General features: G+C 36.6%; 1 protein-coding gene across 1 annotated transcript in view; it reads left to right on the top strand.

The window, feature by feature from the left end:
- CACNA2D3 (calcium voltage-gated channel auxiliary subunit alpha2delta 3) overlaps positions 1–24,080 on the top strand; it is a 383,158-nt gene that overhangs the window by 289,386 nt on the left and 69,692 nt on the right. Inside the window, exons 18-27 of the mRNA XM_059480385.1 lie at positions 1,526–1,609; positions 6,545–6,616; positions 6,849–6,910; positions 8,752–8,819; positions 10,512–10,557; positions 10,710–10,807; positions 11,747–11,840; positions 13,421–13,516; positions 14,665–14,786; positions 15,339–15,419. Coding sequence (XP_059336368.1) covers positions 1,526–1,609; positions 6,545–6,616; positions 6,849–6,910; positions 8,752–8,819; positions 10,512–10,557; positions 10,710–10,807; positions 11,747–11,840; positions 13,421–13,516; positions 14,665–14,786; positions 15,339–15,419 — 823 coding nt within the window. The remainder of the gene's footprint in view (positions 1–1,525; positions 1,610–6,544; positions 6,617–6,848; positions 6,911–8,751; positions 8,820–10,511; positions 10,558–10,709; positions 10,808–11,746; positions 11,841–13,420; positions 13,517–14,664; positions 14,787–15,338; positions 15,420–24,080) is intronic.

The raw sequence follows: 24,080 nt of genomic DNA, 5'->3' as shown, positions 1-24,080 counted from the left end.
CAGTGGGTTTTAGCAGAAGGCAAGGAAAGCACTTTTCAATTGCATCTGCATCCCTTCTCAGAACTTACACCAACAGAGTTACTGGGAATTTTTAATGCAAAAGAATGAGAATTCTTGGGATTTTATCCTACAGAATTTCCTAAGAGAACTGTTTGTAAGAAAAACTGGAGTATCCAATTTTTTATGAGCAAAAATTAAGGAAGCTCAGTCAAGGCTATGCTGGGAGAAACTTTACAGTGCTAAATCTCAAAATCCCTTTGTGTTAATATGTTATATTTGATGTTTTTAAAAGTTTTCTGTTCAGGAAGATTTTTGTTGTTCCCATTTTTAAGTATTGTGGTCTACAAAAGCAACTGTGGGATTTAGATGAGAACTTTTAATTCAGAGAGGAGAAAGGATGGGAACAACCTTCTCAAAGCTCAGGGAGCAAGGCTTTCCCTTGGTCTCTGTGTGATCTGCAGAACGTGATTGAAAGTGCCTGCACTGCTGGCTGTGGTGATGAATTGCTTGTCTCAGACACTGACAGGTTTGCTTTATGGTGTAGCTGGTCCTGGCCTGAGGGAGGAGAATCAACCATATATATTGCCTTGCAGGTACAGCTTCAATCCTTCTGTGGTGCTGCTGAGGAGTCACAAAAGCAATTTGGGGATATTTCACACATCACAATGTCTCCTGTCATACCTCATAAAGAGACTTGTGGTTTCTCCTGATAAAAGACCAGATTTCACATTATGCCAATCCTCTCCCATATTTACTCTTTTTTTTCAAATGTAGGCTCCTAATTTTACTTATCCAGTCAGATTCTTTATTCTTCCTAAGTACTTCTTTCTTCCCCTGGGCCAGGTTTGTGTGGTTGCACTAAGAGGCTGATTTTGAATGTTCAGCAGAGGGCAGAATTTCCCACGTTATAAACACCTCGGTGTCAAATTAATTTGTCACGAGAATGTTTATTTTAAATGTGCCATTTACAGCGTAGCAGTGAGGAGTGATAAAACCCCTGCATTATCATTATTACTGTGTTACTTTTCCCCATGAAGTTGTAGATAAAATGGAATATCAGCAAATGCTAACACCATACTTCCCAAAGACTTGCATCTTATCTTGTTTGAAGTGAAATGGGTAAACATTTTGTTGATAAGATTACAGTAAATATAACTTCCTGTACAGCTGAAAGAGCCAGTTGGAGATATTTAACATAAACTTCAACATCCAAGGCCTCGTGCATTTTCCATCTGGGGAGAAGAACATACAACAGCTGAGTTTGATCCCCCTGTGTGTCCATCAAGAAAAGCTCTGCATCATGGCAAGACATGATGCAAATAATCATGAGTTTTAGGTTTTTTCATTCACAGGGAGCATTTATGCAGCAGTATGGTGCACTTTGTGGGAATCAAGCTACCTTCTGCTAAATGTATTGCAGACCATCAGCATGCATTTAGAATTTTTTTTAATCTTCTGATGTGAAAATCTTCTGTTGTGCAAATAAAATGGGATGTGCTAATTATTCCACCTTTTTTGGTACCAGTATGAAGAGGGGAAGAAACGAAGAAAGCCCAACTACAGCAGTGTGGATCTTTCTGAGGTGGAGTGGGAAGACAGAGATGATGTGGTAAGTGATGGCTTTTAAAACCCTGTCAGAAGATATTGTTCCATCCCACTACTGTACCTGGAAACTGTGTAAGTAGTCATTAGAGAGGCCACCTGACTGCTCTCTGGCAGGGAAGGACAATAGACCCTTTTATTTAATGCAGAATTTTATAACTGTTTTGCATTGCTTCTTCCTTATGTATGCATACACCACAAACACAGACTCTTTGTATTTTTGGTAAAACTCATCACCCTTGCAGTCTCCACGCATCCCATTGTGTATTTGTGCTGGATAGCGAATATAGCACCAGAAACAGGAATAGAATGTCTCCTCAGGGCTGGCCCAGACAACTGATGAAACTCAGAAATTAGCGTAACTTCTTTCCATGAGATCCTTTTTTCCTTAATGGAAGTAATGGGAGGTTTTTACTTACTGTATGAAGATGAATAAACAAAATTGGATTCTTTGACTTATGTGCAGAGCAGAGTTTCACTCCAAACTCTAATTTCAGACACATGGGTAGCTGCAGGAGCAGGAGTTCTGTGTCTATCACACAATGCTTTCCATTAACCTAATTTTTCAGGGCTCCATCTACTCTGTAGTTTGCTCTTTATCTTATTCTTTCTTACTTTTCAGGCTAGGCCTTTTCTGCAGTACTGTATCAAAAGCTTTCCTTATGTCCATGGCTTAACCTTTGCCTGTTCCTTCTGTCACTTCCTCCATAAATCTGATTTGTTAGGCATGATCCGTTTTGTGTGAATGTGTGCTGACTGTCCCTAATTAAATCGTAACTTTCCAGGTGTTCACCTTTCTGTCCCGTAATTTAGTTTTTCCCAGAAGGTCCCCCCTGCCAAAGTCACGACTGCATGTCTGTATTTTTCATAGATGTCTCCTGGATCCCTTCTCAAATATCAGTGCTGTGCTAGCTCCTCTCAAGTCCCTCGTACCTCCGCTTTTCCAGAGAGGTTTGAATGCATCCACTGAAGGTTCCCATATTTACTGTGTCATGTCCTTCCGAAATCTGGGATGGATCACGTACAGCAGCCCCTGGAGTCTTGTCAGTCTTCAGATGTCCTAATTTCTTGATCTCTGTTCTGACAGAAGTCTGTATTTTCCTTCTCCCTTACAAAATATATATCTTGCATTCCCCGCTCTCTCCACCCCCTTGGTGAATAGTGCAGCAGTTCATCTGTGTTTCAGGCAAGGTCTGTTTCACCAGGTGATAGATTGTCCTCAGCCTCTCCTCAGAGGCCACTCCACTTCCTAAGCTGCAGTTTTGTGTTGGAGTGCACACACAAACTTTTTCAATGTTTTTATGGTTTTGCGTCATTTTCTATGCACACACTATCTAAGGTTTCCTCATAAGATTTTCATATATTGTAGCAGCCTTCTGCAATCTAGCCAATCTCATTGGCCTCACGGTTTATACCCTGCTTTTTCTCTTAACTTTGATCCTTTGTTATTCAATCAGTTTCTCTGCTAATGACCTTTAAAATCTTCTCTGTCCTTTCAAATGTTATTATTGTAGTTACAGATTTTAAACCTTCATGATTTTTCTTGCTGTTATTTTTCCTTGATTTGTTTTCTTTTTTCCTTCATATTTCTTCCATTACTTCCTCTGCTTAATTTTCCATTTTTTAATTGTATCTCAGTAGAAGTTCAGTGATTCAGGTAATGGGACATTGCGCTATTTCTGTGATATTGAAAGTCAATTTTTATTTATAATTGAGATTCTACCTGAGTACACATGAAAGTCCAGATTCAGTTTTCTCTGATTGAGACCCATAAACGCCATCACTTTTTCCGAAAATTTCTTTAAAAATTGAGCTTTGTCCTATCTGAAGGCTGCAGAAATTTTATTTCACATTTTGATGAAAAATATATACATACATTTCATCTGAATGTTTCTTTTACCTATAAAATATGTTTCTTAAAAATGAGTTTTTAACTGTAACACAGAAACAAGGTACACGTGGCTATGCTTCACCCAAGGCCTTGGATTTGATGTTCTTGATTTTTTTCAAGCTTGAGTAGTAAAGCATTGTTTATTCAACTGCAGAGGCAAAGAATTCATGTATTCATATAGCTGCTTTTAATAACATAAACTACTACTGGTATATTTTTCTCCCATGAAACACTCACGTAGAAGCTGATTAAGACATTTTCTTACTTTTTGCCACATTAATTTCATGGTTACATAGTTTTCCAAGAATATAGAATGATCTCATACTGCAGCAGTGAAACTGAGTTGTTAGGAATTGATTGAAAGATATTTTGCTGAAGGAGCAATAATGCCTATTACTCTGAAAGGTGAAGACATGGGTTTTCTTCAGTGATCCAATGAGGAAAAGGTGGCCAAACTAAGGTTAGAATTTTTTTCACTGTGAAATATTGTTGTCATAAATATATCAGCTCATTTTCCAGTTTAACAGTACCTGCTATCTTGCTGTTAAGGCATTTTATTAGAAACAGAGATTTTAGCATGAGCTTGTTAAGTTAACAGTGTCTTCCTGCAAGGTTTGCAAATATACAGTACCAAAGAGGAGAAGTTTCAATTTGGATAGAAACCTTTTTCTCATTAACTCACCTAAAATTCTTCTGTTATAATTTCTAGCTGAATGAAATAATTGTTTTTCCAAATAAAAAAAAAAGACCATGAATGAATGTTTTGGGGCTTGAAGCCAGCTGAGGCAGTGCTTATTTTATGCATTTGAGGAGGGAGATGAAACTGCAGAAGAGCTGAGAAACCAGATTACAAAGCCAAGAAATGCAATCACAGCGAGCAGGGAAAAAAAAAAAAAAAAAAAAGAGAAGAGTAAAACTCTAAATCCCACATGCAGGCTTGATCTTAAACACTACTGAGAGTTTGGAGATCCTTTTAGTAAATCTATGACTTGCCTGAGGCTTGTGGGAGGAATGGGTCTTGGACAACGACAGGCACCAATAGGAGAAAAATGAAAACCATGTTAAAGATAAATGAAACTGTTCTGTAAATGTTAGAAAGTAGATGGTTAATTAAGACCAGCTCTCCAAGTCCAAAACCACAAAACTTAAAATAGGAAACTATTTCCAGAATTGCCTATTATGTATTGTTAAAAAAAATCTACAGTAAAATATATGCTTTATTATATATATGCCTCCAGCTAAAAATTATTCTTTTACACTCACTGACAGAGGAGTAAGACTGTTAATTCAAAACTAGATGCCCCAGAATTAAATTTAAAGAGCTGCAAAGTTTGCAGTTTTTGATAAGTCGGCCATGCCCAACTTGTTTGTGAGAATAAAAGTAGATATTTCACTGGCAAGTTCGGTGACTTTCTTTCCCCTCCATACTAACTCAGCCTGCAGACCACATTGACGTTTGTCTTCACAATTTCTTTTTAAAACTCAACTGAATTGCTCAATCTGGCATGAGGTACTGTAGAACAGGAGATATTTATTCAGCAGGAACATGATGTCCAAAATTGTGTTTAGAGAGATATGCAATAGAAGAGACAGAAAAATGCTCATTTTGCTAATATTTTCCTGCATTTTAAATGCTAAATTGATTTGTAATAGTGGAATTTTCAAATTGTAATGAAAATTACAGCTGTGAAAGATCTATAGGTGCTTTTTCCCACAAAAAGCAAAATAAATCTTCCATTAGTAAATCTAAGACTGTTCAAATTAAATGTTTCCATTTATACATGCTGTAACTGCTAAACAGCAACTTTTTAATTTCTTCCCTGAACTGAACTGATGAATAGGCAAATTCAAAACCTGAAGGCTGAGGATTTCTCAAAACACCTGTCTTGTCTTTCCTCAGTTTCAGCCCAGAGACCCTGTCCTCATCCTTGGGGACACTGATGGTCATTTTGTCTGGGGGATGGCTGTTGGGTTTTTTTAATCTTTTCACCATCATGGCACATTCATTTGTGAGAGAGGCTGTGTGTCCTTTGGGAGGAAGGCAGGGAGCATCAAGGTGTGCTAAGGGCAGAGGTTTTAGGGATGGTGGACCAGGGACTTGGCAGCTCCCAGATTTGTGAGCCTGTAGCTCATGTAGAAAAAGAAAATTACAGGAAAAGTGTGTGTGGTTGTGTGGTGATCTAAAAAGTAACAGATTGAACTTGCAGAGCAGCAGCTAAATCATTGTGTATAAAGCCTTTTCCATTTGTTTTCTGTTTTCCCTAGCTTCTCTGAATTTTTGGCTTATAAAGCAATGAAACACATTTTTGAAGGGGATTTAAAATGTCTTTTGGAAGACGTGGAGAGGTCCAGGCCAATTGTTAAATCTGTGACTGGCCTAGGACTCCACTACAGAGCTAAAATTCAATACCTTTCAAGGGGTGCCTGGACACCAATGGACAACCAGAGGGAATTGAGAAGCACTCTGGCTGTGTGTTCCCCCTGGATCATGTTACTGATCCAATGGGCTGCCATTCTGTTTTTCATGGCCTAGTGCTAATTTTTGATGCAGTTAGGATAAAGATTCTGGTGCTAGTTAAGGATGCAGCCCAACATAGATTCTTAAGCAGAATAAATAGTGTAAGATAAGGGGTTTTTACTCTTTTTTATTTTCTTGTTATCTGTGTCAATGTTAATGTATTTAAACACTGGTCTAACCAGTTAAATCCAGCTAGGAATCTAGTCCTTGCCTTGCCATGCAGTAAATACTGAATAGTAGTCACACTGTTCATACTAAATAAAATCCAGATTACTACACAAAAAGGTATTTTACTATGAAGGATGCTGAGAACTCCTGCCTTTTATACTTCAGCTTGAAATAGTATGGCAGGAGCCTTGGCCTATACAGTCACTAATAAAATCTGTAAATGGGTTCTCCAGTGTGTAGTAGAATTATTGGAATGAAGAAAATTGAGTGCTACTTAGGCCAGATGAATGTACTGGAGAGTTCAGAGTTTAAAGGATTACAGCAAAAGTAAATAAAGGAGTTGACACACAGTTTCTTCATTTCAGCTTCGAAATGCAATGGTGAATCGGAAAACAGGAAAATTCTCCATGGAAGTGAAGAAGACAGTGGACAAAGGGGTAAAATATCTATAATAGTATTCCAACTAAATATAACACAAGCAGATAATTTTAAAATTATTTTTAAGGTTGGCTTTAAATATGACTCCCTGCAGTATTTTTTTTTTCACTCACTGAATGTAAACTTTGCTTCTAATTATGTCAGTGACTAACCGCTTGATCTTTTATACATTTCTTACAGCAAACTAACTTCTTCCCCTCTCTCCTTCTGACTTTCTTGTTGTGAATCTAGAAGCGGGTCCTGGTGATGACAAATGACTACTATTATACAGACATCAAGGGTACTCCATTCAGGTAGAGCCGGCCATAATAAATGGACGCTTCACCCAACTCATTGAATTTGTGCTTATACAGACCCTGTGAACTCATTAAAAGCTCATCAGCACAGGCTGACAATGAAATATCCCTGGACAATGCTGAAAATAGCAAGGAAAAGGAGCCTACCAGCATTCCTTTCAGCTTTTCCAGGGATGGAAAGTTTGTGCAAGCTCACACAGGCAAAGTCCCAGTGTTTGTCATGGCTTACGTTTCATTGAAAAAATATTCAGTTGAGGTTTACGTTGAACGAAAGGCTTTCGCAAGTACTTGGAGAGCTATAAATACTATAATCCATTTAAGTAACTACATCTTGAGCCCCATTTTATTATTTTTTTCCACAACAAGAATGTAATGTAAAACGAGATAGTATTTCACTTCCAATTTGAGGTTTGGATGTTTTTTTCTCTGAACAACCTTCAGCGGATTTCTATAACTAAAACCAAGTAAGCTGGTAATTTTTGCATGTATTTTAGGAGGGGAAAAAAAAAAGGAAAGGAAAAACAGGTAGTCACTTCAAAAATGCTCACATTTGAACTAGAAATAATCTGCTAACATAAGAGCCCTAACTGTACTTGGCACTTGAGGCAGGAGTTTGGCAGTTGTGATACTCAAATGAAATTTTCTTCAATGGAAGAGTTTCACATAACTTGAGCTACATTACCACACAGAGAAACTATAGGCACATTCCTCTGACCTCTAATGCATGTTAAAATTTACTGATGGGTGATAATACTCAGCGGGTTTTTTGTTTTGTTTTCATGTTGTGCAGTTTTTTTCTGATTGCTGTTTGAATTTCTTTTTTGTTTGTTTTTCTTTGGCACTGGCACTCTTGCACTATTAGGTAAACAGAAATTGAGCTATGTACATGCATGTAGTGTGAGTTATGGTGCTAAGGACAGAAATATAGTTAAGAAAATTCCTTTTTCAACATGGTATGTGTCTCGTTTTGGATTGTTGTGTAGATTTGGGACAACTGCACACTGCAGTGTCAAAGATGTTTAGTGTTCAGCCCTTTCCCAGACTGAGCTGTTGATTGCAGTTTGTGTGCTCTTGGATTTGGTGCCTTTCCATGTACTTCAAGTACTAGCCCATGCATTTGCAGTCTTGCTGATTACTGCAGATTCCTAGCTCAGGATAATCCCCTTCAATGAATGAATGCCAGAAGGTATTCTGTGTTTGTGTTCAATAGCAAGAGGCATGGGATCCCCCAGCCACTTCATTAAACTTGGATGTTTTAAATGGTAGACTGAAAACCAGACCAAAACACAGTGTGTAACTGTTGAGAATTTATGAAGCTGAAGTCAATACAAAAGAGCTATGCTAGCTAAAAATATGAAACACAGAAAAATTAGTCCAGAAGGAGTCATGATGCTGTTGTCACATTTGAAATTCTTTTCCTGTCAGTAGCACCATCAATTCCCACACTTCTGCACTTTCTCAACAGCTTCGTCTGATTTACGAAAAATTGTCTCCCTCATTGTGAGGCCATGGTCATGTTCAAGGCTCAGCTGAAGAAATCTCATGCTGGGTGAACAGCAGTGAGCTTAGAGGGGCTCATTTATTAGTTTGCCAGGGAATAATGGTTTACTGCACCTCTAAGCACACATAAATATAGCCAATTGTTGCAGGCACATCAGAACTGAGACATCATTGAAGCAACTAATTGAACAATAAATATAATTGGTGAGGGTTTGGAAACAAACAGTTTTAAGTTAATCATAGTACATGAGCTGGAAATGTTAAAAATGAAAATAGCTCTGAATGTCTGCTATTGTTTGTCTCACAGATTTCAAGGTCTGCTTTATTTCTCTGCACAGTTTAGGTGTGGCTCTCTCTAGAGGACATGGAAAATACTTCTTCAGAGGGAATGTAACTGTAGAAGAAGGTAAGGTACCTAACTTCTCATGTGGCTTGCACAGTAGTTTTATTGTTAATTTGGTAGTTCCTTGTCTGCAGATTCCATAAGAGTGTTAGCCTTTTTTTTTTTCTTAAAGATCTTTTACTTCACAGGGTTTCAGGCATAGTCAGACTGTTTGTGAATCTTCTTTAGATGTGATCATTTTCCATCCTCTTCTCTCAGTATTTCAGAGAACAACTCATAGCCCAGTGTTAATTACTTGTGGTGTTTTCTGAATGAAGTAACCACTAAGAGCACTGTAATGGCTGTTGGTTTTGTTCACAGACTATACATTGTGAAATCTTTCAGAGCTATAACTGGTATGTGCATTAGCTACAAGGATTTGCATGTTTATGATAGTAGTAGAAGTACCCAGGGAAAAAACTGTTCCTTGGTTTTGCTTTTTGATAAGTCCCCAACTAAATGAGTGGAGGAGTCAACTGTGAATCATAAAGTTGTTTGGCAAGAAGGTATCTGAAGATGAAGGAGAGTGGAGGAATTTCAGAGTGTTGGAGGGAAGGTTGAAAATTTTAGAAGCTGCTGAGCAAAAAGTGTTTTAATAGAGGAACACTTTCAGATTTTATGCTGAAGTCTTTATTTCCAAATATTCTTGTTTATCAGTGTTGTTAAGCAAGACAGCTAATTTCTTCAGGTCTTTGGCTGTATTTTGGGACATATGTTCTTCTCAGGAGAGATGTGAAAGAAGTGCCTTGAAGTTTGAGTATCTGCACAGCAGCTACAAAGGAGACAAACAGGAGACTTGGAGCTACTCCCTCCCCAGACTGTTCCCAGCATCCCTGTCATCAATGTTCTTTAATCCAGTCACACATCTCAGGCAGTCTGAGTCCCAGATGCACCCCCAGAAGTGTTAACAGAACCACAACAGTTCCCACTCTTACCTTCACTGATTCTCTCTCACTTCATCTCACTGCCCTCCCCAGGGACCACAATTTCAGCTCAGTTTTGGCTTCCCTGCCCTCCTTAGTCATGGTTGCTCTGTCCTTGTTCATTGTGTACTCCAGGGGGCTAGACCCAGATGCTGCCTTCTGAACTCTATTTGCTTATTGTCTATTGATAAATGGTTTAAGACTTTTTAAAATTACCAAAGTACATTTTTATTGTGCTATATAACTAATGATATGGTTCTTATTTACAAGCGTATGTGTGACCTGTTAGTACAAAAAACCTTTTCTGAACAATCCCATAAATTGGTGATTGTGTTCATGGGCTGTGTGCTTAGGTTTTGAGGGAATTGTCCTCAATGAATTTTTTCTTTATAAGAGAGGAGAACAGCTCACATGAAATGAAAAGTGTGTATTTTAGCATAAAGGATTTTACTGGCCAAAGAGAACAAGGGAGTATGAACAGGAGTCTGTTACCATTTTGCATTTGCCTTTGCTCAAATTATCTTCTAAACTTTAAATATATTATGTGAAAAACTCACATAAGTTAAACATATCAGCACAATTTTTTTTTCATACCTTTTCAGTTTTAGATTTGATTTAACTAGTTTTGCCGGTTTGTTAGACCCTGAAGTGCATTTGAACATAGTTTACTGTGATTTATTTCATTATGGTAATAATGCACTTTCCAAGAAGGGTTTATATTATGGAGTGTATGCAAATAACCATCTGTTACACAGACTTCTCCCTAAATAACCCATTATTATTCCCGTTACAGGTTTACATGATTTAGAACACCCTGATGTATCTTTAGCAGACGAATGGTAAGCCTTAAATAAAGCATGAAATTAGTGTCTGTTACCCTCCTTGGTTTCATATTGTTTGTGCTTGCAGAGCACAGTTCTTTATGTTCAAAGACAAAGAAAGATTATGCTTGTACAAATAACTTTTTACTGTTTTGACAACGTGTTCACAGGTCCTACTGCAACACTGACCTGCACCCTGAGCACCGGCAGATGACTCAGTTGGAAGCGATCAAACGCTACCTCACAGGGAAGGAGCCCCTGCTCCAATGCAAGTACTGGGTTAAACGTGGATTTGCAGGCTTTATCCAGCCAGAAACTGTCATAACAAACCTGCCACAAAATGCAAATCTACTTAGTCCAACCAGTGAAGGAGCCCCTGCTCCAATGCAAGTACTTGGTTAAACGTGGATTTGCAGGCTTATCCCAGCCAAAAGCTGTCATACTTAACCTGCCACAAAATGCAAAGCTACTTAGTTGAACCAGTGATAGGATTGCTTAGCTGATGTTGCAATTTCATATGGTTTTGAGCTTTTCTCAGGATATCAATAAAGATATTGTTATTTATTAGAATTAATTATGTATTACTATTATTGGTATTAATTATGATACAATTTTTCAACTTTTACAGTAAGCTATGTGCCTGTACCAAACATTCAAGTTTCTGTTCTGGTGTAGCTGTACTTTGCAAGATTATCACCCCATCTGGTTTATAAATTAAACAGGACAGATGGGAATCAATCCTTGGATCATGCCTCTAAAGAGTATACCTGATATTTCATTAGTACTTTAGGGAGGATGCATATGTAATTAGCATTTCTGAACTGCAAAGCAGAATGAAAAAATCAGATGGTGCATATTCTGTATGTTTGCAGAAATGCAGAGCTTTTGTGACTCTTACTAGGCCTACTTGTTTTAATCTTATGGCACATGCAGACATGAGCATTAGGTAATATAACCATGAATGAGTTACATGAAGTGGAGTGTCATTGAGTTTTGACCTAAAATTGTTACTTATGCAATGAAATTATATGTGAAAAACTGTATTGTGGTAAAACACAGTGTAATATTATGTAGTAAATCCTTTGTAGTGAAAAAGTTGGAAAGCTTATCACAGATAAGGTGAAATGTAAGAAAACCCTATTGTTTAGTCATCTAAGAAAAGTCTTTATATGCACATACATTTACTGATTTTATTGTTCTGTGGTAGGTGATAAAGAATTGATCCAGGAAGTTTTGTTTGATGCTGTTGTGAGTGCACCAATTGAAGCTTATTGGACCAGTCTAGCATTGAATAAATCAGAGTAAGTTATATTTGTGTCCATCATTATTCATCAGTCATGGCTGTATTTTTATTATTTATGTTAATGAACTGGTAGAATGTCTTACAAATCCTGATATCCATGAAAATATTACACTAACTCTTGAATCCTAAATGCCACCAAGTTTGAGTTCAATGTGAAGTGTTTATCTTACAGGGTATGTAATGATGATTAGCTGAAATTTCCACAATAAAACTGGTGAAATTGTACCCTAATTGCAACTTATACTTCTGTGTGTTTTTAACAAAGGGCACTTGGGAAATTTAATGTACAATTTAACAAAATTTTTGATGCCATTGGTACTTTGCCTCAGAATAAATTATATATAGAAAAACTTGCACTGGAAAATAATTTCATTAATCCTTGATATGTTTATTTTCCAGAACTACTTGTGATCTAGGTTCCTGTTAGGAAGAGTCAGGAGATTAGCCAGTCCTTTTCAGAGTTTATATCTTCTACTTTATTTATTTGTGCTATGATGTACTAAGGTGTTAAGTAACAAGGTTTTATCCATATTGGAGTAAACAGGTATTAAGCTTGGCAGTTTGCATGAAATGCAGTGGTTGAAAGGCAATTTGGGAGATTATCCTGATAAAATTTTCCTCAATTTCAACCATTTTCTAGAAGGTGAATGAAAAAATACTTTGCTGTGCAGTATAAATAAAAGCAACATGAATAAATAAAAGCAACCTGATAAGATCTGGTTCATCAAAGAGCTATCCAGCCTTCTCTGGAAAGATAAAGATAAGAAATTGTTGCATGTTAATAAACTGTGGTCATTGAGAGGTGCAAGGTGTCATCCTACACAATGGAATAACAGATCCAAAGCACAAGGACAGCTGTGGAATGATGCCAGGAGGAGACTTTTGAAGCCCTTTCAGATTCTGACTTTTCTTCATTCTGTCTCATTCATGAAACGAGAAAATGCCTCTGGTCCCTGGTTTTGTAGTAATGGGACTGAAGCTCTTGCAGCCATATAAGAATTGGTTTTAAAACAGCTTGGTACTGATAACAGTGCAGCAGAGGAGTTCAGTTTGAGCTGCCTGCCATGACCATGGTTTTTTTCCCAAGTTTTAGAGGCTAAAGCCTGTTCTGATGACAGCTAAGTCTAACTCTCAGCTGCCTGTTTTAAAATGTTTGCTTACCTAAACAATAGTCACAGCTATGACTTGAAGCATAAATATAGCACGGAAATGTTGAGTGGACTGGGAACTCCTGCCCATCTCAGAATCACTGTGTATCACTGATTATTAAATAGTTTGTATGTAGCTATGCCACACCTTTTTATTCTATTATTCTATCCATATAATCCCTTCCTACAAATCCTACAAAATGTATTGTGTTTGGCTTTTTTAGTGATTCTTAGTCTAAATAGCAATTCTACACTGCATACCATTCAAAACCCAGATGGCTATAACTTAAAACCAGTATTTAAAAATAAATCAATAAATAAGGGAACTATGCATAGAATAATCTTAAAGACATATACACTTGTGCTTTCTGTGGCAGGGAAGCAGCTCTGTCTGTTTACTGTCTCAGCCTTTGGCTCTGCTGTGTTTCAGGAACTCTGACAAGGGGGTGGAAGTTGCCTTCCTTGGGACACGCACTGGGCTCTCTCGGATCAACCTGTTTGTGGGGCCAGAGCAGCTGACCAACCAGTGAGTAACAAACTCTGCCTGGCAGCCAGGGGAGAAAAGAGAGGGAAAAAAATAGTCTGTTTTATTAATCCTTCACACAGAGCAAGTTAGAGAGATATCCTAAGATCCCTTAAATTAGTTCTTTGACTGGAACATTTAGAACAATGAACTATTTTACACCTGCAGCCTATAAATCTGCTTTCCCTGCACACACACCTGCAGCCTCACATCTCTCTTCAGAGAAATTACAAACATGCTACATCTTTTACTACACCACCTGAAAACAAATACCTCTAGGCTTTTTCAGGGATTTTGCATCATTGTTGTGGAAAATATTTTTGGTATTGAAATAAACCCAAGGGACAGAATTGGACTGGGTGAAAGACTAATCAGGAGACCTCATCATACAAGAGTTTCCCATTTTCCTTGGAGAAGATATAATCTAGTGGAGGTATTATGCATATAAAAGAAAATCTGTGTTTGATATTTATTGATAAACTAACTTGACTGAATATAAAGTTCTGTGGGCTTATCTGAGGACAGATATTGTTGTACAAGTAGGTGACATCAACAGCACTACAATTTGTCACTGTAGAACAGAAAACCAGAACAATGGAGTGGACATTATACTTGTTCTTGGCATAAATTTTCTTCTGTCAACAGACAGAATTTGTGGAAATTATTGAGGAATAAAGTACTTGGTTGTCCTCTACCATCCCCTACATTATATTTTGAACATAGGCTGTAAAATTACCTTTTTTTCACTACCTAAGAGTGATCACCAGTGGTAACAGACTAGCAAATTTCCAGTGCCTTTTCCACCTTGTGCAGCTTACAGTTCTTATATTGTGCTGAAAGAAAAAGGCTTTTTAGTTTAAGCATTTTTTATTTACACAAATAATTAAAAACAATTTCAGTGGTACTTAGAGGTACTGGTTTTAGTGTTTTATATGTCTTTCACAATAAAAGTTATTGTGTGTCACAAATAATTATCAGTAACTAAATTTAACTCTTTTGTTGAGCAAGTATTATTAGAAAAATTGTGCTAAACCATTTTCTTTTGTAAAAGACTGCTGCTTTTTTTTTTTGTTTCTAGCTTTTTTCAAAGCTAGAAACCATTATGTGCTATGCAACAAACAATTGTTTTCTTTCTCTATTTTTTTCTCAAGAGACTTCCTGACAGCTGAAGATAAGGAGAACATTTTTAACGCTGATCATTTTCCACTCTGGTACAGAAGAGCTGCTGAACAAATACCTGGGAGCTTTGTCTACTCAATCCCATTCAGCACAGGTCTGTAATTTTGTCATTCCTTGAATCCTGAACCATGCATGATGCTGAAAGGATCCCAAGAGTGTCAGTGCAGAGTGGGCTTTGTAGCTGATCTCAAATATTGATCTGAAATAGGCGTTGAAATTTGCAGCTACTTTGACCCGGGTGTGTTTCGTGGGTCTGCAAGTGAATCCCCAAAGTGTGGTGTGACACTTTTCATTTACCATTTGCACAGGTAGAACTACATTTTAACAAGTATTTTAAGCAGCACAAGTCCAGCAGAGTCAATGTCCATATTTTTGAGAAGCCCTGCCAGTTGTCACCTTCACTGCCCCTTTTAGCAGGGGAGGCAAAATCTGATGGCTCATTTCAGTGTTTTAAGTTTGTTTTTGGCATGCTGGAGAATTTAAAATATCAGTGCCAGTATGTTCTGTGCATATGTGATGTTGCCTGTTTTATTTTCTGAATACTATATCCACATAGACTGCTATCTAAAATCAGGGGGGAAAACCCTAAATTTCCTTGTTTTGCAATGGATTGTTTCAGTTTTCTCCCCCTTAATACACCCCACAGAAACTTCCAACAAGAGCAATGTGGTGACAGCCAGTACTGCTATTCAGCTTCTGGATGACAGGAAATCTCCAGTGGTTGCAGGTAAAATTGTTGTAGTTTATACATGTTGTTAATTTTTAAAAATCAGTTTATGAGTTTCTCACTTTCTCTTTTGGGTTTGGACGTGTAGATATCAAATCTTTTAAGAGAGAGGAAGATGCAGTTGCACCTATAAAATATAATTGGATGGCTAAGTGTGGAGAGCATTTAATGCTTCCTCTCCCCAAGAACTTGATCCTTTATTAATTGACTCTCAAACCTCCCTGTGAGCTCTTGAGTTTGACTTTATGGAAATTATCATTATCTGTAAAGGATTTTTGGTAGACAAAATTTTCTATCATCATAAATCAGATTATTATGATAAGGAAAAGGAAATATAAGAAAGGAGTATCTGATGTGTAAATATTCCACCCAGGCTTCATGTTTGAAAATTCTGTGCTATAACAGGATTGATTTATAACAGAATACAATGTGGTGAGTTTGTCTAGATTATCAGAGATGCGATTTGTTCAGAGCATAGAAATTGAATAACAAATCTCTACCGTCTGTCAGCCAAGAGTATAACAGTACCTAAAGACTAAAAGGTGAAGTGTGGCAGCTACAGAATAGAGATAAAACACACTGATTTCAAAATGAGAGTAAGTAATTTTGAAATTGTTGGATGTTCCTAACTCAAGTACAGATGCTTATCTCACCAGTTTTTTCTACTTCCCAATGGTTACTGACCTTTAATAAGGAATGAATTTTGATAAACCTTATGATTTATTTTGCCAGAATCCAAGGTCTCTTATCTCACAAAATTAGATACTTAGTGCAAAAGCAATAACCATCAATTTTTTGTCTTGTATTTAACCTACTATTTAAAATGCAGTGAATACAATACTGAAAGAACAATAATGTGCCAGAAAAAAGGGAAATTTCAAATACAGAATATTTCCTCAAACACAGAATATTTCCACTAATAAGAAAAGATTTTAGAAGGTCAATAGGAAAACAGCTTTCTGACTCCAATCCACAAGATGCATTCTTCAGAAATTATTGAACTCCTCTATAACATTTCATGAGATCTCAACTTTCATTTCATACTCCTGTTAAAACATAAAATAGCATTTATAAAGTAATGGCAATGCAGTTACCTACAAAGTGCTGGAGATGTAATTGAGATTTTTCACTGTACAAGGAAGAAGGTTGACGTGTTAGTTCTAGAATTCTCTTGGAGTTAGAAAAAGTTTCATCATGAAGTTTTCCATCATCTCTAAAATGTGTTGGGTTAGTAGATATCCTGATATTTATTCATTTTTCACAATTATTTGCAATTTGGTTTTAACTTTGAGAGGGTATCACATGTTATTATCTCTAATACATCATCAACAAGTTTTGGGGTTGTTCATTTTTAGTAATTGTAACAGAGAAAAGCCTGTTTTTCAAGCAAAAGATGTTGCTTCCATTCCCCCAATAATTCTCTTTATTATTGAACATTTAAAATTGCTTGGGGACTATACTTTCTATCTAAAATAAACACAGAGGCTTGAAAGCTTTTTAATGCCAAAGCATGGAGAAGAGTTCCATAGTATCTGTAAAATCATAATGCCATGAAAGACAAGAGCAGAGTACCTTCACTCTGAAGCATATCAGTGGGTTTTTATTTCTAGTTCTGTAAACTTTATGTGCAAGATATTTTGTTTACAACAGGATGCATTTTTAAGAGTTTATTTTGAATAATTTTTCCTTTCCCTCTTGTATTGCATGTTTTCAGGTGATTTTTCTTTTGGGGGGAATTCACTTTGGGTGCATACAAACTTTGTTCTATGAAAGTGTCACTGACCCAGCTGCAGCCTCTCAGTCACACTGACAATGTGACTTGTCAGTCCTAGTTTCCCTCAGAAAACTTGCAAACAAGTACCCAGCCTGTAGTTCAATTTTTAGGTTTTTTATAAGACTGACAATATTCTGTGTTAAGCAAAATGGATTTGGAGGCAGAAACTGGAGCAGTGATAAATGGGAGAAGTTTGAAGTTTTTATTAGCTTGACTTGGGAGACTAAAGTAAGATTATGGGTAATGTTTTCAAATGCCTCCATTGGAGTTCAAATTTGGCCAAAACATCTCATTTTAATTTGTGTAAAGTAAGTATTCCTTATCCCCATTTGGTCTGAGTAGATTACAGTAAGCAGCAGGATGGGATACACATTTCATTTAAATCACTCTGTTCCCTAGAGGGATTTGACTGAAAATTAAGCTGTGCCAGAATGTTGTTTATTGCAGATCACTACTAGAGTTTAAAGCTGGCAGAAAGAAACAAGAACATTGTTATAAAATGGAAAACTGAGTTATTCCTGCCCATGAGAGGGGGGAAAAAAGGAACAAAACCAACACTTACTGCAAAATCCATAGACTGGGTTTTGGGGTTTTTGTTTTATTTTGGGGTCATTGAGGTTTTTTGTTGTTGTTGATTTGTAGTGGGATTTTTTGTTTGTTGTTGTTAGAGCTTTGTGGTTTTTATTTGGAAACCCATCACTTATTACAGATTTCATATAAAAGTCTAAGGCTTAATGCAATTAGCAAAGATTCAACTGCATAAAATAGGCAAAAAAATTCTGAAATCAGTGAGTCTGGCAACTGTTACTACAGAGGAATTGAGTGTTGCTGCTGTTTCACCATCTGTACCTACTAATACCAGTTCCCTGTCAGAATGCCTTTGCTTCTTGGCAAAAAGCCCATGTAATTTTTTTCTAAAACCTCTCCTGCTTCTTTGAGTTGAGATTGTTATTTTGTTTTTTTTTTTTTTTTTTACTTCAATGAATGCAAATTTCTATAGGAGATGTGTAGATAAATCTTTAATGTAAGTGTAGTAGCATCATATTTATTGCTGTGTTCAGTTTAGTTGCAGGAGGGAGGTGACAGTGGTACTGCAGGCAGGGCTTTCTTTAGATTTGAGCACATTTATGTTCCAAATTTCTTTAGCTGAGTGTTTTCTGTGGCCATGTCTTCTATATCAAGATTGCATTGAAATATTGAGCATCTTCAAACTGCCTCAGTTACAAAGTGAAGAGTAAAATATGGAGGATTTTTTTCTTAACAAGAACTAAAATTAGGAGAATGGCTCCAGACCCCAGTCTTGAAATTTAGTGAGATTCCTGGAACATTAGTGTTCCTCTGGGTGAAAAAGCTGAACTAAAATATGTTTCATATATAATAAGCAATTCTTTCTATCAGGTATAGGAGTGTTACTGAAACTGAGGCAAAGGCAGTCAGTCCTCTTCTGTTCACTGACAGTGGGATTTTAAATGCTCTTACCAAAAATAATCATTATGCAAACAAGAATACTATGTTTTATTCTCCCAAAGAAACTGTTCCAAGTAATGCCATGATCCAGTATTTAATTTTTCCAGTATTTAACTTTTCAAACTTGATCCTTTATTTTTATAACCAGCCCATATACAAATTCAAGGATTTTTTTCTCCAAACCCTGGTTAGAGAGAGATTTTTTTGCAAGTGACCTCATCCATCACTTTCTTTGTTCTCCCTTTTATATAACTTTAAAACCCAACTTTAGTATAGCAATAAATTCAGTTATTCTATGTTAAATATGCCCAGTCAAAATGCTAAAAGGCCTCAGGTATTTTGAATGAATCACCTTGAAGATTTAGCATCTCCTTCTAGGTTCATATCCATAAGCTAAGCTAAGAAATAGTGAGGACTTCATTTAATCACTGATTTGTTAGAAATGGCACACAATTTTGAATTATTCTATTCTGGCCAGAGGAAAGTGACCCTGATGATCCTGCTGTTTGAGATAGTCAAACTGTGCCTTGAAATTAGGAGAGATCCAAAATCTCATATTACTTTTAAAATACAAATCAGTCATATTGAGGCTGGTCACACTTGAGGTGCTCATTCTTTCTGTTTAGATCAGACTCTACAGGACAGCGGTTTAAAAAGGAAATTTGTAAACATAGCAATTTTCAGTAACTGAGACTTCTGCTGATCTAGGCTCTAAGTATGGAAGATTCTTTTAAAAATTAATGGGGGAAAATATGCACCTTATTTCTGCAAATATGCACTTTTATGACACAAAAACTCTCTTTTTCACCCCCTTTTCCCTTGTTTTTTTTTTTTGTGGGTTTTTTTTTTTTTTTTGTTTGTTTGTTTTTTGGTTTTTTTGTGTGAATATTTTTATCTACGTGACCTCAACACTTCATCTGGGTTTTATTTGAATGAATTTAAACTACGTTTGCATGCACATCTCTCTTTTAACAAAGTGACTCTCAAGTACTTAATCAAAAGTAATTTGAACTATTGATATTTCTAAAAGTGACAGATGCTGTAAAAGTTCCATAAATACTGAAATCTGGTGATGTTACAGTAGAACATAGAGCAAATGCATCTGCTCTGTTCTTCTTGGACGTCTTTTTCCTATTGCTTTCATATTATTTTTAAGAACATTCAGGCAAATGTCAATGCCATATACAGTTCTTAAAATTTATGATACCATCTATAAAATTGCATTTTAATATGGAGGCCTAGGGGAAAATGAATATGTCATCATAATGACACACCAACCAAATTTTTGAGGCATTCTAAAATAGATGCTTTCCTTGTCAGGCAGGAGAGTGATTTATCTAACTTTTACTCCCCATTATAAGCCACAGAATATAATATTCAGCAGTAGCATTTAGCAAATCCCTCAAAATGTTTTTCATGTTTTGGTGAAAACCACGACTTCATGTTTTTCCAGAGTTTCTTGTTCATTTTGGATATTGTTTTTGCATCCATAAATCTAATATTGGTATACAGACTAATGTTTCCAGCTTTAGGAAAACTGAGCTGTGTATTTGTACAGCCTAACATTAAGCAGCTCACATGTTGGGATAAATTGCTTGGGGAAGAGGGTTTGGAGGAGGAGTGTGGAGAGAGGTGAACTCCTCTGCTGGATGCTTTGGAGCATGTAGTGAAGTCCTGTCCCTTTCCATGGGCTGAACAGGGAAGCTGAAGTTAGTGACATTTCACATTTCAGACATTTACATTTGTTTGCATTTGTTCTCAGTTCGTTTCACCACACAGAATCAGTGTGTGGAATAGTTTAATAGTGCTTCTGCTTTTTTGAGGCAGTTCTCTGCTAGTGTTAATTTGAGAATTTAACCTGTATTTATCTAATTCTTGGGCTTTTCTCAGCAATTGTTCTTAGGGAATCCAACTCTTTGACAGATATATCCCAATTAATATGTACAGTGAATGGCATAGAGCATCTGCTCTTTTCTTCTGCACTTCTGCTTTGCTGTTGGGGTTTGTTGGTCAGCTGGGTTTCAGCTATACATAATTTGTGGAGGAAGAAGATCCTTGTGATCTAACAGCAACCAGACTCTAGGGGCATTTTGCTAAAGAATTCTGCTGCCAGCAAAATAAATCCCTGATTGCAGATCAAACAGAACAAGGACAGATGAGCTGGTGGGTCCTTTGGATAATAACTTCAAATAATGCTGCACAAGGTTGAAGCTGCAATCATAAATATGAATACATTGCTATAATTTTAAGTATTGAGAACTGATTAATTTATTTTCCCCTCAGTGGACTATATTTCCAAACATTAACAGTGGTTTTTCTCATGTGTTTTATCTTGAAATGAGGATTTGCAAAAAAGTTGAGCGCGTAGTGTCCATATCCCTTAAACGTGAAGGGATCCCTTTGCAATCAGTATGAGAGAGCAAAACCACAGCTTCCACTGAGAGAGGAGAGAGGTGTCAAGTTTGTATCTTTGGTTTGTCTATTGTGGGCTTCTGATTCCTACACCTTCTCCCCTGCTGTGGTTTACTGTGCTGCTGTTGCTGCCTTTTTTCCCTGCGATCTGGGGAACATGCAGCCACATTTCAGGACATACCAAAACTGAAGATTGTGGTTGCTAATGCCACTTTTGGCCAAATTAAAAGACCCAAGTTGTAAAAGTAGGCATCCTTCTTGGATGTTTGACTAAAGCCTGTGTGTCCTTGTCTCTTGGGCAGCACGGTTAGATTATTGTAATGGTTGTTATTTTCCTGTTAATTATTAAGCAGAGATAAGCTATGTGCTACTTTAAGCTATGTGCTACATTAAATGTGCTACTTTGATATTCAAGAAGAGAGATCCAGATTTTCTTTGGACATTGTATTACTAGAGAATAATGAAGCTGAATTTTGATTGACTTTTTGCAAGCTCTCAATGGAAAGACAAATATGGCAAGCAATTATGTTTCAGTTTAAACTTGTGTCTTTCAATATAGATGCTATTGGTCATTTTCTGTAAAGAGCATGGAGGTATTATAATCTTCAATTGAAATTTTAGAACATTTTTCTGTAAACAAAGCAATATAATGAGCCTTTATATGAAAGGCAGGAATGCAACAATATGTGTGTTTTCCCTGCCTTTGCAAATGCCTCGCAGAGTAGCATGTCCTGATATTTTGTTGACTTTGAGGAAAAGTGTTTTTCACAGAGATTAGAAAAAAATACTGTGCTTACTATAATACTCTCATGAGATTGCTGGAAAGACAACAAAGCTTTCTCAGGATCCTTTATCTGAAAAAATAAATCTGTGCAGACAAATAATTTCAGTGGCAGATGTCCATTGCTAAGCTTTATAAATTAAGGGCAGTTCTGTGTGAGGATTCCCTATATTCAGTCTTCCACTTTTGTAGTCAATAATTTTTATCAACAACAAATTGTGGCTTCTATCTCTGTTTATCAGTAGATGAAAATTCTATTTCCTCTACTGAAAAATAAATATTTTACTTTTATTAAATAACTGAATCAGTACTTCTCTCTGTTCATTTTCTACTATTACCTTATCATTAGAAATTACTGGATTTCTTAATTACAAACACTTTTACCATGGTAACTATAATATACAGGCTTATTAACATTAAATGAAAAATTTCCCTGTGATTTTTTTCCTTTTTGTTTGTTTATTTGTTTTGAGAGGTGTTTTTTTTTGTTTTTCCTTTGGGAAACAGCATTTTAGAAAGTATGGAATCAGATTTTGCATGGATTGGCTCGCTCTGTTCCCACAGCAGAGGGAACTAATGGAAATACTTAATACTTTGCTTTCTGGCAGAACTCCCTATCAATTTACAGCCTTGTAAAATCCCCAAAGCCTCTTCAGTGTGACTCAGAATGAGTTTCTTTAAATGTCGTTGTGCCTTTCATTGACTCTCCCTCATTTTCTTTTTTCCTTCTTCTTCTTTTTTCTTTTTTTTAAATATATGAATGATGATACAATGAGGAAAGTGTGAAAGGTTTTTGGTGCTAGATCTGATTTTTTTAAGGACTAGAAAAATGTTCTGGGTTATTCTTGGCTAGGAAATTTCAAGTCAATTCTTGCTTTTCTTTTGCTTGAAAATATCAGAAGTGTGAAGTGATTTGTGATGGAAGCAGCGCTGCTGTGTCTGAGCCTGTTAGAAACACTGAGGGTGAAATCTCTCTGGAGTTGGAAGTTTATTAGCTTTCATCTCAGGATCTACACTTTGAGTACAACTGTGCTCATTTTAGGTTGTCACTGTGGAAAAACAGTGATTTGGCATGGCCCCAAACTCATTTTTGGGCCAATGGGCAATAAGCTCCAATCCTGTCTTATTTCTGTCTTCTGTATCTGAAAAACTGTGTTTTGCTTTGCAAATTGCTGTGGCAGTAAATGGATAAAAGAGTAAAAAAATGTGGATTTACATATTTAAATTACTTAGTTCTGAAAGTAGATTAGATTATTCGTTAAGCTTTACCAAATATTTACAAGAAAAAATAGTAAACATCAAGAGATCAGATTAAAGAGCCTTAATACAAATATTATACATATTAGGATATTGTAAAAAATATAAATATTCTAAAAATGTTGTGCTGATGATGCCTCAGCTGAAGCAATGTTCCCAGTCTAGGGTACCACATTTTGAACAAAATGTAAAAGAGCTGACAATGCTCTAGGGAATGCAGGAGTTAAAAAAAGGAGAATGTGATCTTGCAGGAAAAATTTGAAGCGGCTCAGTTTATTTAGTTCAGGACAGAGAAGAATGAACACAGCCTAATAATGATATGAAGTACTTAGCAGTTAAAAAAAAAAAAGGAAAGAAATGACAGACAGTAATTGATTGTTTTCAATATCTGCTAGATTTAGATTAAGACTGAGATACTTAATTTTCTCTGGACATGAAAGTAACGCAGATGTAGGAATGAGCTTTAATATTTAGGTTGCAATTATTACAAAGTAGATAAGAGCAAGGGTTACATGACTCCTGCCACAGAGCCCATTACTCAGTCGAGGCTGTTCCTGGGACAGCTACAGAGCTTGGTCTCAGAATCTGTCTGTTGGAAGGAGAGGGCAGATCTCCAAATGCCACAACACAGCTTCCCCTTGCCCTCATTGCAGATTGTTCCATGGCCTTTTTCCTCCATACTATAAAAAATGCTGATTTCTGCATTGGCTACCTGGACAGCTCTTTATCCCTGTCACTGAGGACAGTTAGGGGATGCTTGAGATGTCTGTCACAAATAGCCTAAAATGTATTTTATCCAGTCTTGGAAAAGGTGAATGGAGTTCCTGATCTATCTTGATTGCCTTAAAATAATTTCTGTGAACCATTAAAATAACTACCGCTGCACACACAAAATATTTGTGGAATTCTAAACCTATGATATTCAAATAGTTTTGGCTCTGATTTCCTCTGATGGCAAAAGAGCTCTGCA

Source organism: Ammospiza nelsoni, chromosome 11, assembly GCF_027579445.1.
Source record: "Ammospiza nelsoni isolate bAmmNel1 chromosome 11, bAmmNel1.pri, whole genome shotgun sequence".
Taxonomy (NCBI): Eukaryota; Metazoa; Chordata; class Aves; order Passeriformes; family Passerellidae; genus Ammospiza; species Ammospiza nelsoni.
This window is presented reverse-complemented; position numbering and strand designations above follow the sequence as displayed.